The sequence below is a fragment of the Necator americanus genome, chromosome I (assembly GCF_031761385.1).
Source record: "Necator americanus strain Aroian chromosome I, whole genome shotgun sequence".
Classification (NCBI taxonomy): domain Eukaryota; kingdom Metazoa; phylum Nematoda; class Chromadorea; order Rhabditida; family Ancylostomatidae; genus Necator; species Necator americanus.
Genome location: NC_087371.1, coordinates 9,262,396 through 9,279,320, shown reverse-complemented (window position 1 = coordinate 9,279,320; position 16,925 = coordinate 9,262,396). Strand labels below are relative to the sequence as shown.

Genomic DNA, 16,925 nt, shown 5'->3' with positions numbered 1-16,925 from the left:
CTAGCTATTTATGTAGGAATCCCAATTTTGTGATACACCGTATTTAGGTTTTTTGTTTGCTCAGAGAGATATGTATTCTTTGTGAAGGTGATGAAACCGATAATAAAAATAGTAATAGTAAAGAAGTAAAAGTAAAAAGAAGCAAAAGTAGTAAAGTTTCATGGCTATCCGTGGGACCTATATGAAAGTCAATATATCGTGAGTGATACGTAATTTGCTGCAAACCAGGTAAAAAATTGGTAAGAATCTTATGGGGCAGAAAAAAAACGACACTGCATTGCACTTTACGCAAAGAAAACGAAATTTGAACCTTATCCGGATGGCAAATAGCTCGAAATTATTCACGGAATTAATCTGCTTGAGAAAATTCCTTTCAAACTGCAGCATCATTATAATTTGCTAAAAATGATAGTGGGAATAGAGCGACACCTATTAGAAAAAAGGAAACACTTGCGAAAATCTCATGAACTAAGCCTTACATGTGAATTATTCCTGAGACACTAACCGTTTAGATTTCTAATAGGGACTCAGGCAGCGAAAAAAAAAAGGTAGAAACCTCGCAAATTTTTCAAAAATTATTTCGCATCACAAATAAAATTCAAATACTCCATATTTAACTTCACCTTAGCATCTCCATATGAATCTTAATCGAATCGTGTCGCGGATTGGATTCGAAACGTCTCGAAAACATTAAAAAATTCCATTGATTCAAAATTTGGCTGTTTTGGGAAAGTCGCGGCTGGTGGAGGATTTGGAAATTTATTTATAATTGAGGAATTGAAATGATGGAGACTTTTTGAAGGACGGGGAAAATTGCACTTTAAGTAACACTTTTGGAAGTGACCTGGGCCACTTATTCGCTAGTCCAGATAAAAAAATTTCTCTGGAATGGAATTGACTGTTGGGTTTGAATTTCCTGTATGTTGTGTTGTTGTGAATCGCTTCACCAAACAACAATCCAAGAGAAAACCTAGGAAACAAATCTTAATTAATTAGCCAAGAAAATTAATAGCCTTGATTAGTCAGTAGCCTCAATTAATTAATTAATTAATTAATTATGAGTTAATTCGTAAAATAAAAAATTAGCTACACTGACATTGTGAGCGAGTGTAGCGCAGTTTGTAAGAGGTTTCGCTGTGACTACACGGTCTGTCGATGGTTCGAATCCGCTCTAAGGGCCAGTCAACCCTTTTGTCCCTTCGGGTTCGGCAAGTTAGTACCGGACTAACTCCCGGAAGTCAATATGTAAGGCCACCCACGCATTCATAGAATCTCATGCGATTCTGGATTGAAATGAACGCTTTGCCGCATCCGATGGATTTGATTAACGCCATAAACTTTGTTCTTTATCCATTTTGATTACACCACAACAAATTTTGCAGGAAATCCTAATATTTTTAGTCTTAGTTTATTTTATTTTCTTATTTTATTTATTTTCTTCTTTTAGTGTCATTTATTTACTAGAAAAAAAAACCTCATCATTAATGGGATACCGATGTATGCCTACGTTTTAGCGTAAAGTAGCCGCAACGAATAAGGCAGACATAAGATTATATTATATTATAATTTTATTTATTTATTTATTTATTGAACGATATCACAATGTTACAATGTGTCGTTGCATGCTTTGTCTCCATCTGCTCACATCAGTAGTAGCGGTTCGCATCCATGTTTCTCCAAAGTCCGATACGAACGAATCTCTCCATCTTGTTTTTGGTCGGCCAACTTGTCGTTTCCAAATCCATGGTCTCCATTCGGTAATCATCTTCGTCCATCGGTTGTCCTTTGCAGTACACATTTTTCTGGCCCATGTCCACTTTCTTTCAATCGCTCTAGCCCTGATATCTGGGAGTTTTGCAGTATTTTCCAGCCACAAGTTCGTACGATGCATAAGAAGAGTTACACCGAGCATTCTTCTCATTATTTGCCGTTGAGCTATCTGTAGCGCCTTGAGATCTTTGCTTCTTGTAGCCCAAGTTTCACAGCCGTAGAGGAGACAAGGTTCCACACATTTTGTATAAAGTCGACGTTTGAATTTCATTGGAAACCTTCTATTTGTGAAATATGAACGGAATCGGTTGAATGAGTTCCAGCCAGAGCGAATTCGCCTATTTAGCTCAGTTGTTAGATTCCTATCAAAGGATATGCATTGACCAAGATAAACAAAGTTGCTGCAGTAATGTATAGGAGATCCATCAGTTGAGATCGGTATTTCTTCGGAATTGGTCATGACAAGAGTCTTAGAGAAATTCATTCTCAGTCCCACAATTTGGCTTTTGTCGCTCATTTCTTGTAGCATTAATTCGAGTTCTTGTGGTTTGTGCGCGAAGAGAACTACATCATCAGCGTACCTGAGATGACTTAAACGGAGCCCATTTATGTTGATACCTCTGTTTCTCCAATCTAGGCTACGGAAGACGGTTTCCAAAACGGCAGTGAAGAGGGAGGGAGAGATTGGGTCTCCCTGTCGAACACCTCGTCTAGCGTTGATAGGAACTTGATTACCACATATTTCAAATGTTACAGAAGCAGATGTGTAGATGTTCGAAAGAAGACGAATTATCTTTGGATGAACTCCTTGTCGATGTAGTGACGTCCATATCATGTTATGTTCCACAGAATCAAACGCTTTCGAGTAGTCAACGAAAGCTATGTACAGCGGAAAATTGTACTCAAGGCTTTTCTCTACCAATTGGTTAATGACGTGAATGTGATCTAAAGTGGAAAAGTTGCGTCGAAAGCCAGCCTGTTCGATGGGTTGGTTGATTTCTAGGGAAGCCATCATTCTTTGTAAAATGATCGAACTAAATACCTTATATATGACGGACAACAGTGCAATAGGACGGTAGTTGTTGATATCAAGTTGTTCCCTTTTTTTTTTAAACAACAACAGTATTGAAGAATCGGAAAGCGTAATCGGAAGCTTTTCTCTCTCAAGGCAGTCATTAAAAAGTTTGATCAAGGAATCTTTGACCACATCATATCCCGTTATCAGTGATTCGGCAGTGATCAAATCTGGTCCTGGCGCTTTTCCTAGCTTCATTTTCTTCACCGCACGGCTTACTTCATCTGCTAGGATTGGTGGCACATCGTCAAGTTGATACCATGGAATTGATGCAGGTAATCTTTTTGAGGAGAATAACTGGCTGTAGAATTCTTGGACTGCTTTGGCGACGTCAGCAGGAGATCTCGCGACTGAGCCGTCTTCTTTCCTCAGTTGTGTCAATGTTCTTGTGAAGATTTGGTTCGCCTGTAGAGCTCTTCGAAGGCTAACACTTCTAGAGATTGCTTGATGTAATCGCATCAGATGTTTCTGCTCGATGTCTGTTTTCAAAGAGAGCCGCAGTGCTTTGCTGACAATTGAAAATTCCACAGCGTTTTTAGCAGACTGTTCATGTAAAAGTCGATGTCGAATTTCATACAGTTTTCTTGTCGTATCGGAAATGTGGGTCTCTTTTGTCCTGGATGTAGCAACAGTAGCGGCTATTTTTATTGTAGCTTTCAGTTGCTCATAATTACTTAGATCGGCGGTAGTTGCGAGTTGCTTTAAAGTAGAACGGAAAATAGATCTATTCAAAACTGTCTTACACTTGGAGTTATTTCGAAAGTAATGGAATTGAGACGGCAGACGAATTTTTGCCATGACGAGCCGATGATCACTATCGAAGTGGAACCGACCGATGATGTCCACGTCAAGGAAAATGGAGGGGTTCGTTGATAAAACAAAATCGATGGCATTTCTTGTTTTCATATTAGGAGATATCCATGTCCATTTTCTGGTAAGCCTTTTTGGGAAGCGGTTATTCATCAGATAAAGCTCATTTTCCGAACAGAAACTAGCCAATGTGTTTCCTCTTCGGTTGCGCGTTCCTAGACCATATGGCCCTATAAAGTTCTCTCCCAATTCTCCACATCCGACTTTAGCATTGAAATCTCCAACGACAAGTTTGTATGTGGAATATCTAATTTGTGGAGGACTTTGGAAGCGTGATAGCAGTGCTTCAGAAACAGTTTGAAGGAAATCGGCGTATTCGTTGTCGGCATAGTCAGTCGTTGGTGCGTACACTTGAATTACACGAAAGCGGCTGGTTTTTGTGAGAATGTCGATGTATGAGACTCTGTCACAAAGAGGGTGAAAAAAACAGCAATTAATCCATTTCTTATTGACCAGAAACCCTGTTGAGTCGGAAAAGAAAATCATATGACCACTTAGCTGTAATTTTAAAACTTCGTATCCTCTTCTTTGTGTACTGCATAATCCGATTATATCGAAAGGTACCTCCATTGTGGCCTCTTCCAACGCGGCAATTCTTGTCCTGGAGCTCAGGGTGCGGCAGTTGATAGTACCAATCCGGAGATTCAGCATGATGGACTAGTATTTGAGCATCAGGTTGTCCAGGCGACTGATGCGAAGATACGTGAGGGAAGGCAGTAGCTACCGACCGCTCACGGTGGTGTTAGTAGTAAGAGTATATTATAATTATTTATATTATATTTATAGTTCATTTTAGCCTAGACTTGCAGTAATTAAGGAAGAACAGTAACTTACGTACTTTGTCTCATTCAAGAACTAGAAGAGAAACTGCAGAGATATTTCTGAACGGTAGCTGAAAGAGACCATGTCTGATTTGACAGCACTTCGTTATCTTTTATATTTATCACCCGATTTTTGAGAAAAATACCAGAAAAAACCAACAAAAAACACCAATCTCCTGATTTAAGACGTGAAATTCTGCTAATTTGATGTTGGTTCGATCTTGCAGTGTTGCGATAACAAATTAATTTGATAAAATATATATATGGAGTAATAAAATAGCAAGTCATAAATTTCCCTAATGTATAAGAAAAGAGCACTAAAACACCGCGGTAGGTGGTCGGTATAGAATAGATGCAAATAATCGCAAATATAGAAAAATGTGTTTTCTTTGGTTTTTTTTGATGCACCATTGGTGTATGTGAACAAATAAATAAATAAATAAATAAATAAATAATTGCCACCATAGATACCCAGGCAAGGATACAAAGTGTTGTGTATGCAGATTGCGTAAACGGTTGCGTTTGACGTGGCGAAGTGGAGGTGACGGTAGCGACGGGGGTGGGACCTCTGTTCATACGGTTCGATGGGAGTAGGCGAGGGTCCCGCCTCGATCACAATCACTAGCTGGCCTGCCGCTTCGAGCGCCACTCCGAGCGCACTCCCGTACGCAAATGCAAAAGACTCTGGAAGCAGTGATCCGAAAAAAAAAACGAGAAAAGAATATAATATTTATCTTTGTAAGGATAAGTACGATGAAAACCAAACTAGCAGTGACTCCTTTTTTGAACCCTTTTGTCCAGTATTATTTGTTTATCTTGTTGACGCAAACTTGGTGCAATATCACTTCGCTGCAGGACCTAGCCGTTTATTCCAGAAAAACTCCCACTGCTAAGACGAATAGGAGTGTATTCCCAATGCGTAATGGGTTTTTCCGTGGACAAATCTTTATTCGATAGCAATGTATCCGGTAACCAGGGCACTTTTTTTGCTAGAGCGCGTTTATCCAACAGGATTATTTCTAAATTATTATTATTATTAATTATTATTACTATTAAATTTTAGTGGATACGGGCTCAGGACTTGACTTGGTTAGAACGACTTTAAAATTTAGATAGTTTTTCTTGCTGTTTGAATTGTTTGGTGGGAAAAATCCGAATATTTTTGTGTAAAAATTCACTGCTGTTCTTCAATATGACCACCACCAATCCGCAAAAATAATATCTCTTTTTTAGTCAATGATTTTGGAAAAAATTTTTTCTCATCAAATGAGAATATGAGAAAGAACCAATCTTTCACATTTTCATGGACCAGAATTAAGTCCACAAATCTATCGAAATTAGGAGAATGGGAGCAACACATGGGTCGTTTGAATTTATTTGTTCCGATTTGTTTGATTTTGTTATTTCTTTAATTTTAAGTGACTTTGAGTGACTTAATTAACTTTGAACCGCTCTCTTCAAATGACTATATCTCTATTTAACTGGCTTGTTTGGGATTAGGATACGGAAATCTCTTCCTCAAATAAATTACTCTGTGATCTTATAGAATCTCTCCAAAATTATTAGATCAAATTCTACTAATAACATCTTTATGTTGCTACGAACTTCCATAAGTTACAGGGGAATTAATGAAAAACGGGAAGAAAATTCTCCACAACTGTTCGCTTTTCCGTAGTTCGTTAGCGGCCTGCAAAGGAATTTTTCTCGAAAGAAAAACAGAACTGAAAACTCAGCGTTCGCCTCTAATTGCTATGGCATTTAGTTAATGACCGATTGATTAGCGATTCAGTTTTTTGCTCCCTGATAGAAAAAAAAAATGGGTTAGGTGAATTCTGCAGCAGTTCATCACAAACAACTGCTAGAAATTGTCCAGATCTGCCATGAAAATTCACCTGAAAAATCGATCTCATGAAATGGACTTTGAAAAAAAGGGGATTAACGAGAAAATTACGATCGTCATAAAATTATGTCTTTCTCCCGAATTTTCTAATTTTCTCTTCTTCGTTCCTTTTTTTCGCTTGGGGTAGAATTTTGCGTGCCATAAAGCATCCTGACATCTATCCATAACAAATTTCACGTGCTATGAATGTGAACGTTCTAAGATATTCATCGGAACGTTTAAGAATGAAATGTTTTCGGTGTGATACCTGTCAACATTTCCAAAGAAGGAAACACACACAAGGGAAATAAAACTTTATTTACAACAATTTAACTTTGTACAGCCTTTAATCTCCTCCAAATCAATCACTGTCTAAAATCGAAATAACAAACGTCAACGTTTAAAGAATCCTATACAATTAAAACGTCGAAGCAGAAAAATCAAAGTTTTGCGCCAAAAAGTTGAAGATACTGAGATTTTTCCACGAAACGATATGGTTAGGGGTACAGATCACGAGTATGAGCACGATCACCGTACTTCAGTTCCCAATGGTTGTCCGGCAAAACGGCCTTGTCGTTCGGATTTCCCTACGAGGCACCAAGCAACGCCTTACGTGCGCGAGCGCATGCATACGCGCCGCGTCCGCGCGCGAGCGGACAATCAGTGTGCTGTTGGTTCTCTTGCCTTTTTTTCAGCGCAGATAGAGGGAGTTAGGGGTGATTGCGCTCATATTCGTCATCTGCACTCCTAACCCTATTTTCTTCTGAGGAGATAGTAACGTCGTTAATTTCCTGGTCAGTTGGCTTTAATACGCAGCATTTTGTTCAATGGGCATCACTCCACGAATCTGAGGTGGAGTAGCGAGATTCCGTCCATTTCTTCCGTAAAAAACGGCTCAGAAGATACGTCTTCGAGCGTTCCGGCGCGCTATTTTCTACAACTGTTCGACTAGAGCGCGCCAGCCTTGTGCGGCGCCGCCCCTTCCGGGCCGTTTTTTACGGCAATTACAAAGAAATGGACGGAATCAGCCCCCTCTCCATAATCTACGGTCCCGTGTACGAATACTCCACCTGAAATCTGCACCACCTCAGATTCGTGGGGTGAGGCCTTTAAGTTGTATAAGTTTTTTTTGAATGATAACAAATTGGCTGGGCAACGTAATTTTGCTCCAACTCAAGGCTAAATAATTCTCATGATGCGAATTCTGCCGATTTTTTAGCACTTCATGGGATGGATCAAACTTGTGTTCTAAAAGCGATGCGTTTGCACTCGGAGTTAAGAAAACGAAAAAAATCCTCCGGTTTTTTTTTCGAAAAGAAACCTTTGCGAAGAATAAGAAAGAGCGGGAAATAGAGACGAGAAAGCATATCTGCGTCAGTTAGAGATTACCATTTTTTAAAATTTTTCTGAAAGAAAAGCAGTTTTTTTTATGAAATGTGAAAATTTCAATAAAATCCTAAACAATGCTAACATCATATTCTGTTGTTGAATAAATCCGTGATGGGTCCGTTTCAAGACGAAATTTTGTCGATAGACCTGAAAACGAACCGTGTTGATCTTAGTCATAGCAGTAATGCTATGGGGATTTTATAAAAAAACTATAACATCTGTATTTTATTGCCAGAAAAATCCCGCTCAGAAAAATATTAAGAAAACTCGGTGTCGGCCCTTTTTTGGGAGATTTTTGTCAAAATTTTATCTCTCATTAGGACAAACCTCCATCTAAGCTGAGTTGTTTCAAAACGATCCGAAACCTGGTGTAATTGTGTAGGCTGTGTTACGCTCGCGGCGGGACCCTCACTAGCTCTTCGGTCGGAGCGAAGAGAAGGGCAAGGGTCCCACGCCGACGCTTCGAACGCAGAGACCCGCGCAATTCCAACAAGTTTCGGGTCGCTTCGACGCCACCATCGTGCTACAGCATTGGATTCACTCATGTTGGAAATTTATCCACTCCATTAGATTTGTCCTTAGTAGTAACGTAGTGAATATAGCAGTCCTTACGTTACCTTGTGTAAAATCGTCCGTTATGCACCTTCCCTGGCTAATTTCTTCCACCAGACGTGATCCATCCTCGTTCACGGATGGGATTTGCATTTGTACATTGCGATATTGTCCTCGATACCTTCCGTTCAATAAACTGTAGAGTAAAGCTCGAGCCACTTCCTGGAAAACATTTGGGAGGAATGCTATGCATGAAAACATAGCATGCATGAAAGTATGCATGGCCAAAAACATCTGGAAAAAAGTAAGAGAGCAGAAGAAAACAAAAGACAGAAATTCCCCCTCATGATTTTAAAAAAGCCTACTTTCAAGAGGAGATTAATACGAACAAAAAAGCTTCTTAGGATATTGCTAGGATTTTGCTTTGAGTTGGGAATTTAGTAGATCTCAAAAAGATTTGCCATGATCAAACCCCGCATGCAACGATGATTTTAAAAGGCGATGAAACTTAAAAAAGAAAAAAGTAAAAAATAATGAGCAGCTCATAACAAAACAAAACATTTGGCAAAAATTTGAAAAAAAGAAAGGTATTTGAACCAGCTTAAACTTGTTGTACTTCGACGAAAGTTTTGGAACTTACGAAAGAATCGGCGTACAAAGGCCCAACAAACAATTCATTGTTGATGAGAAGTCGCGCGATTCCTATCCCAACAGTATGAGCATCGTATATGGCGAGCTGGAAGGGATCGCAGTGAATAAACATTAGGAACATGATATATAATACATTACATAACATAAATTTTCTGTATTATTTGCTGCAAAGTATAGTAGGGTGAAAACGACATGAGGCACGGTGCAGTTGCGTAGACGGTTGCGGTCGAAGCGGTGCGGTGGAGGGCAGCGGTTAGGATCGAATGAAGACTCCTGCTACCACCATTCATTGCTGCAGTTCTCGATGGTCCCATCTCTCTGTGCTTCATGTCGTTTTGACCCGACTATATACACCCAAAGGTGCAGGTGTAGTGTAGCGGCTAGAGATTCCGCTGCCTGCATGAACGATCGGAGGTTCGAATCCGCCCTAGCGCTCATCAAGCCTTTTATCCCTCCGAGAAAGGGGGGGGGACGTGCAAAGAAGGTTCCAGCAGATTATTCATAAGTTGGATCACCGGCTAGGATATAATTCACGAGCTACTTAATAAATTTGGAGGATCACACTCATCTACTGGAAACTTGTGATGTGAGATGATCTCAAATTTGTAATCGTCGCAGAAGCAAGAGAAGTAACCACGTGAAATATGAGAGAAGGATGCATCTTATAGCTTCAAATATGGAAAAAAATTGCTTCCGTTCTCTTCTTTCTTATAACTGTGTAGTTCTTTGCGTCTCTATGACTAAAAGAGCATCTAAGACGGTTGTCTGCGCCTCCATGAACGCCTGCAGCGTGACCTCGTCGAAATATGTTCGTGTATCCCCCGGGCATCTCAGGGGTCGATGAATTGTTACCAGACTTGTCTGGGAAGAAAAACCCTGACTTGACACATCGGCTGTCCACCGCAAGTCATTGTATAGGCCAATTACACGTTTGTAAACCACAAACGATTCTGAATTGAAGTGGACGTGGTGGCGCATCCCTAGCAGATTGATTAACCCCACATTTTATCCTTCATTGTTTATATAGACTCATCGACCCGAAACGGACGAAATTTCTTGGTTGGCTTGAAGCGGTATCCGACCACTGAATCTCTTAGAACTGTCTCATCAGACCCCACCTACTTCGTCCTAGACAAGACCGAGATCCCAAATCTGTTCTATTCCGAAGAAGGTGATCATAACTGGATCTAGGAAGTGACTGACAAACCTTTGAATCCGCACATGGTTGCATAGCAAAAGATTGGATATACGAGGTACGATCAAGATCACCCTGTAGACGATTGTCGTATTCAAGAAAACAGGATAGATTTGCAGTTGTCACCTTAAACAAGGACCATCGATAGTGCGCTAATGAAAAACTCTGGAAAACTCGCAGTGAAGCAGAGAAAAACCTGGAAAATCGACATGCCCTCATCATGAACAGAGATAGGAGTGGTCTGGCGCACATCTTGCGGTCGAATCTAGAGTACAGAGGAGGATTTGCTGGATCAAGTCGACAAAAAGGTTTTTTGTTACCTGATACCATACTACCCGCCAGGGAGTTGTAACGACAAAATCATAATGTATCCGATATTTTTCCACCATATACGAGACTAGAAATACAAGACTATAAGGATATGAGGATGTAGTCGAGGGTGACTGAGAAGCTCGATCCTGTAGGTTTTGCAGTACTTTGAAGAAAAAAATCAAAATGTTTGCTTTGGAATATATAAAATATTTAGAGGCAGCATACCACGGATCTGATGTGAAGTGGTGAAGGAGAGAAATCAGGAAAATTTAGAGTTATGGTTGTAGATTGCGGGATCAGACGTGGTCCCGCTTATCTATCCCCGATCGTTTTGAGAAACGCCGCGGTAGACGGCGTTTTTAAGACGATTTTAATTGGCACGCGCCACCCTTGTGTCTCCGCCGCATCCATGTGCGATCCAGAAATGCCTACTCATCAGCCTATTCAAGTAAAACCAACGAATAGGCTGCTAAGAGGACAGGAGCATGTGCGGAGAGGAGCGTTCTAACGTATCTCGCAATAATCAAAATGATTTCCACGCCGTTTCTTACGAAGATCAAGGAGAGATGAGCGGAACCAACTCTGATCAGGCAATCTACACCCTCACTCTCTAGCTGTTTCTGCGGATTCCCTCACCGCGTCAGATTCGTGGTATGCTGCCTTTAAGCAGTGTTCTGCTGTCTCTATGACTTTGGTGCAGGTTTTGGAGACGCTTTGCCCCATCTTAGCATCTCAATAGGAATTTTGATCGAATCCAATTAGATCTGAAAATCCACTAAAACACTAAAAGTTCCATTGACTCAAAACTTGATTCAGTTGGAAATTCGGGATTGGTTCGGGATTTGAAAGTTCGTTCGAAAAATTGGGAAAAGCAGGAGAATTTGTGAACGATGGCGAAGTACATGAACGTTTTAGGTGGCACTGTTGAAATTGGACTGGACTAGTGCTGCCCCAGTGATCTGCTGGTAACCCTTTTCGACTTTGTTCCACTCTCGATCACTCCAGTGTTTGGTGATGAGAGAAAGAGACTTGATGCTCCAAATCTGAATCCATCCTACTATAGTATGATGGATTCAGAACAGTCGTGTTGGATGACTGTTAATCCTTGCTCCGAATTCTGGAAAACCTCGTCGAAGATGAAAAGATCGACTTTGTCTTTCTGGCGGGAGCCGGCAGCACTAGCGCGTCCTCTGGAGTCTTCATCGAGTTACTGAAGCAGAGAATTCATGATGAACTTGCAAGTTGACCTTTATATTGTTTTGATAGGTTCTTTCTTCAAAATTCACTCCAGCGCATGGCAAACTTTGGAAACGGAGTGAAACGTTATCTGATTGTGGGCGCATGGTTTCCTGAAGGTAGTCTCCTCCGGATGAAATATTGGGTATGCGGGGAATTTCAACACCAGAAATCTTCCCGGTTGTTTCAAAAATTCATACCGGAGAAGGCGGTGAGTTGATCGGAGAAAGCACCTTCTCTACTGCACACGATCGATCCTTCTTCACAAGTTGTTCTGTTTTTGTAAAGACGGAAGCTACCTCGTCCCATCTCACGTTTCAGAGTACTTTTCACTTTTTTGCTGGGAAATTCATGGTCGAATGCAATCTTGTTAATGCTATCTCCATTATTTCGGATCGTCCTTTTAAAGATTCCCTGTGTGGCTGACATGCTCATGGTCTCATTCGGCGGCCTTGATATTGCTTTAAGGTCCCTCTGAACGTCTTTATGATTAATTTTGAGTCATCAAGCCACGTCACCAGCGGCCTTCGTCGACGAGGCGTGCAATGGTATCGCGATGTGGAGAAGGACAAATAAGTCAGGAGAAGTTGTTGATTGTCAAATGAAGCATGAGCCAAGGATGTCAACAAACTTTATTACGGCTAACGTTTTGGCATCGTCACCTTCGTCAGAGCCTGGAAAGTCAGGTCATTTGTTACATATCTTCTCAAATGCCTCATCCAAAACAAGTCATCATTCCATAAGATGCTAAATCCAAAACCGAAACCAAAAGAGCCCAAGTCGTTGTGCTTATCTAAGTAGCCGTTGCCGTGAGATAAAATCGCTTCGCTAATACTAATTAGGATGGGACCGCGTAGATCAAAACCCGCAAAGGTCTTGATACAGAACCAGCTCGTTGGTTACGGCTCTCTATGCACTTTTCCTTTTTATTCATTTTAGGACTTTTAGCGTTTGTCCAAAACGCCTCGAAAGTTCTGCAAGCAGTTTGGGGTTCGTACGATGACAGCTATGCAGAAGGAAGCATTTTCATGATACTTTCTGCGATGAGAGGGATTGCTGCATTTGATTGTTTCATCCCATCTCTTTAAAGGGATCACTCTACGAATCTGAGGTAGTACGGATTTTAGGTGGAGTATTCGTATACGGGATTGTAGATTATAGAGAGAAGGATGATTCCGTCCTCTTCTTCTTCTTCTTCCTAGCGTTTGTCCCGCGTTGTTGCAGGATCCGCTTTTCTGCTTCTTGTCTTCCATTTGGTTCTATCCATTGCATCAGCCGTACACAAACGTGCATCTATCATATCCTGCTTCACACGGTCTAACCAGCGAATCTTTGGCCTTCCGCGCGGCCTCACTCCTGAAACGTCGAGCTTCAGAGCGGTTTTGGCAACAGAATCTTCCTCCCGCCGCAAGACGTGACCAAACCATCTCAGTCGCGCCTCCTTCATCTTCTCAGTTATCGGAACGACATCGAAGATGGAGCGCACAGTGTCGTTGGATACTTTCTCTTTTAGCGTTATACCTATCGTCCACCTCAACATCCGCATCTCCATAGCGTGCAGCACTCTTTCCAAGGCTTTCGTTGTCGGCCAGCACTCGCATCCGTAAAGGGCAACAGGACGCACAACCGTCCTGTAGATCTTCGACTTCAGTCGAAGAGGAACTTTCTTGTCGCACAGTACCCCTGTTGCCATTTTCCATTTCATCCATGCAGCATTAACACGTGCTCGACCTTCTTGATCAATGTCGCCTGTGGAAGTCACTTTGGATCCAAGGTACTTAAAGCAGTTTACCTTGTTTAATTCGGTGCCATCAACACGAATTGAACCATCCTCTATCCTTGGTCCGCACTCCATGTACTCAGTTTTTGATGTGTTGAGGCGCAATCCATATTGCTGCAGCTGATCCTTCCAAGACTGCACTTGTTTCTGAAGATCATCTCGAGACTCCGACGCGAGCATGACATCGTCGGCAAAGAGTAGAGTCCACGGATGCTGCTTCTGGATTTCCTTCGTTATCGTGTCCATGCACAGTATGAACAGCAGAGGTGAGAGGGATGAACCCTGATGAAACCCCACTTGTACAGGGAATGGCCTGCTTGTTCCAGCAGTACATCGTACAACGCTGGTAGGCTTCGCATAAAGTAGCTTCGTCCACCGCACATATTCATCTGGTACTCTATGCGACCTCATGGACATCCATAACAGTTCATGTGGAACACGGTCGAAAGCTTTCTCGAGATCGAGAAAAGCAAGATGCACACTGCGGTTCTTCTCTCGATGTTTCTCCAGGAGGATTCGGACAGCATGGATAGCATCTATAGTGCTGCAGTCCTTCATAAAACCGCACTGGTTGAGTGAAACGCTAACAATTTTCCTCAGACGAGCTTCCAGGACACGCTCAAAAACCTTCATCGTATGGCACAGCAGTCGTATAGGCCTGTACGAGGTGCAGTCAGCAATGTCTCCTTTCCCTTTCCAGACAGGCACGGTCACGGAAGTTTGCCAAACGTCTGGAGTCCGTCCTTCTGCAACGATCTTGTTAAATAGAGTTGCGAGCCACATGGACCCTCGATCTCCTAGAAGCTTCCAGATATCAGCAGGTATGTCATCAGGACCGGTTGCCTTGTTCGACTTCATTTTTGCGAGGGCAGCACTGACTTCGACGGCAGTAATTGGTAGAACAGGACCTTCGACGCTGGGAACGGTTGGGATGGGAGGATGACAGAACTCTTCGTTGCACAAGTGATTGTAGTACTCTCGCCACCTCTCCAGGATCTGACCAGAGCGGCGCAGAACGGCTCCATCAGCTCCCTTAACGATCTTGGTGTGCTCCATATCCAACGTTGAGCGAGGACGTGCTCTGACTAAACGACACACTGCCCGCTCGCCTTCTCTGGTATCAAGCATGTCGTACACAGCCTTGTAGCGGTCCGACTTCGCCTTGGAGACTACCTTCTTAGCCTCCCTCTTCGCCGCTAGGTAAGCACTCCGATCTTCAGGCTGACGCGTCCTCCACCAGAGCTTATACTTGGACTTCTTCTCACGAATTGCCGCCTGAACTTCCTCGTTCCAAAACCACGTAGCCTTTTGTACCTTTGGCTTACCTAAAGTCGTCTTTCCCAGAGTGTTTTCCGCGGTCAAGCGTATAACGCTGGAAGTAGACAACTACATTTCCTCCACACTACGAGTAGGGTGGGGAAGTGTAGATGGAGCCACGGACGCGAAAAATACCTCCTTTCGATCCTTCAGATTCCACCATTTGATGCGCTGTGTTTCAGTTCTTGGATGTCTCTTCCTTGGGCGGGAGATTTTCAAGTCCATAACGAGCAGATGGTGTTGGGCAGCGACATGGTCTGTAGGGATGACTTTTGAATCCTGCAGAAGTCGGCGATCTCGTCGGCGTAACATCCAGAAATCTATTTGTGTTTCACGACCGCCGCTGGTGCACGTGATCAAATGCGATTTTCTTTTCCGATACTGCGTGTTAGCAATGATCAAGTCACTTGCAACAGCATACTCCAGGATTCGCAACCCGTCGTCGTTACGAGCTCCATAGCCGTATCCACCATGACAACTTTCGAATCCGTCTTTCCGGGAACCGACATGTCCGTTGAAGTCTCCTCCGATTAAAAGTACTTCTTCGCTTTCCAGGGATTGGAAGTACTGCTCCAGATCTTCCTAAAAGCACGCCTTCTCTTCTTCACTACAGCCCATCTGTGGCGCATAAGCAGAGACGACTCGCAATTCCACTTCTACTGTATCTACTTTTACAGCCATCAAGCGATCCGATAGTCGATCCACCGCTGTGACGCTATTTCTAAACGACTCGTTCAATATGATACCAACACCATTGCGATTTGATGTGCCGTGGTAGATCAGCTTGTAGCCATCGCCTAATTCCCTTGCCTTGGAGCCTTTTCAGCGAGTCTCCTGTACACAACATATGTCAACACGGCGTTTTCTGAGACTGTCTGCCAGTTCACGACTTCTTCCAGTAAGCGTCCCAACGTTAAGTGTTGCCAAGCGCACTGGATGTTGCTGGCGATGGCGGACTAACTTCTTTGGCCGGCTTCGTCCTCTAGCCGGTAGCCCTCGCATATTTGCCACATTGCCCGGGCGAGGACAACGCGCGTCGCTTCTGGGGTACGCCCTAGCTTCTGAAGAACACATAGTAGACATTAGCAGTATGACGCGACGGGGGTGTTGTCCTCGGTCGGCTTGTCGCACTAGCAAGCTAGCAGCCTGGCACCGGAATCGTCGTACTACCTTCTCACTTAGCTAGCCTGTTGCCTTGGCCCAAGGACCGGGCTACTAGCCGGACACCTTTGTGGCATGGTTGAACCTGCCGAGACGAAATCTCGCCACCATAGCTGCCCGACGGCCAGGGCCACCGCTGCGCCGCTTTGAGGCGTGAGGTAGGATTTGCAGCAGAGAAGGATGATTCCGTCCATTTCTTCCTAATTGCCGTAAAAACGGCCCGGACGATACGACTTTGAGCGATTCGGCGCGCTATTTCCTACAACGAGCTCGACTGGAGCGCGCCAGCCTTGTGCATGCGTCACATCCGCGCCGTTTTTTTACGGCAATTACGAAGAAATGGACGGAATCACCCCCCTCTCCATAATCTACGATCCCGTATACGAATACTCCACCTGAAATCCGTACCACCTCAGATTTGTGGGGTGATGCCTTTAATACGAACACAAAGAGGTCGGCCTGTTTTGTCGATGTTTTGGTGACGTGTTTTGCACGAAATTAAATAAGCTACACCAGAGACCATATGGTTGCCTGCCCTACCGAAAAAGCATATCACACTGTTTTGAGTACATTCTGTTTCCGATTAACTGCTTCTTGAAATTTGTGAGAGATACTTCCTTAACTCTCACCTTGTCTTCCAGACCACATCTAACCAGACTGGCCCTTATTTTCCCTACTAGGTCGTCTTTATGAAAGTTGAGCAGAAATTGATCTTTTTAGAGTAATCCATTGTGGCACTGAATCAGGAGGACGTCGACAGATGGTCCTTATATTTCCAACCCGGCATAAAAGCATCCTATACTATCGAAATACTATGAATTTAAGTTCTATGCCCTTTTCGAAACATTCATATAAACTTTAAAGAAAGATGATGACTCTCATGCAGTACGTAATATGAAATGAACAAAAAGTATTAG

The 16,925-nt window shown here is 42.8% G+C and overlaps 2 protein-coding genes across 4 annotated transcripts; both read right to left on the bottom strand.

The window, feature by feature from the left end:
• Window positions 1-1,597: 1,597 nt before the first annotated feature.
• On the bottom strand, window positions 1,598-4,366 carry RB195_004949 (uncharacterized protein; the record flags this gene model as incomplete). The annotated part of the gene is made up of 1 exon (XM_064177187.1): window positions 1,598-4,366. The coding sequence occupies one exon, from the start codon at window positions 4,364-4,366 to the stop codon at window positions 1,598-1,600; it is 2,769 nt and encodes a 922-aa protein (XP_064034312.1).
• Window positions 4,367-7,871: 3,505 nt separating this feature from the next.
• Window positions 7,872-16,202, bottom strand: RB195_004948 (uncharacterized protein; the record flags this gene model as incomplete). 3 transcript variants are annotated; one of them, XM_064177184.1, is made up of 10 exons in its annotated part: window positions 7,872-7,951; window positions 8,422-8,578; window positions 8,997-9,092; window positions 10,215-10,328; window positions 10,399-10,467; window positions 10,523-10,599; window positions 13,038-14,805; window positions 14,983-15,429; window positions 15,487-15,568; window positions 16,075-16,202. In XM_064177184.1, the coding sequence occupies 10 exons, from the start codon at window positions 16,200-16,202 to the stop codon at window positions 7,872-7,874; spliced, it is 3,018 nt and encodes a 1,005-aa protein (XP_064034309.1). The 3 variants fall into 3 exon arrangements, with proteins under 3 accessions (XP_064034309.1, XP_064034310.1, XP_064034311.1); XM_064177186.1 differs by lacking the exons at window positions 7,872-7,951; window positions 8,422-8,578; window positions 8,997-9,092; ... (2 more) ...; window positions 10,523-10,599; window positions 16,075-16,202 and adding an exon at window positions 15,809-15,860 and having other exon boundaries at window positions 12,949-14,805; window positions 15,517-15,644; XM_064177185.1 differs by lacking the exons at window positions 7,872-7,951; window positions 8,422-8,578; window positions 8,997-9,092; ... (3 more) ...; window positions 13,038-14,805; window positions 16,075-16,202 and adding an exon at window positions 15,809-15,860 and having other exon boundaries at window positions 14,917-15,429; window positions 15,517-15,644.
• Window positions 16,203-16,925: the final 723 nt, after the last annotated feature.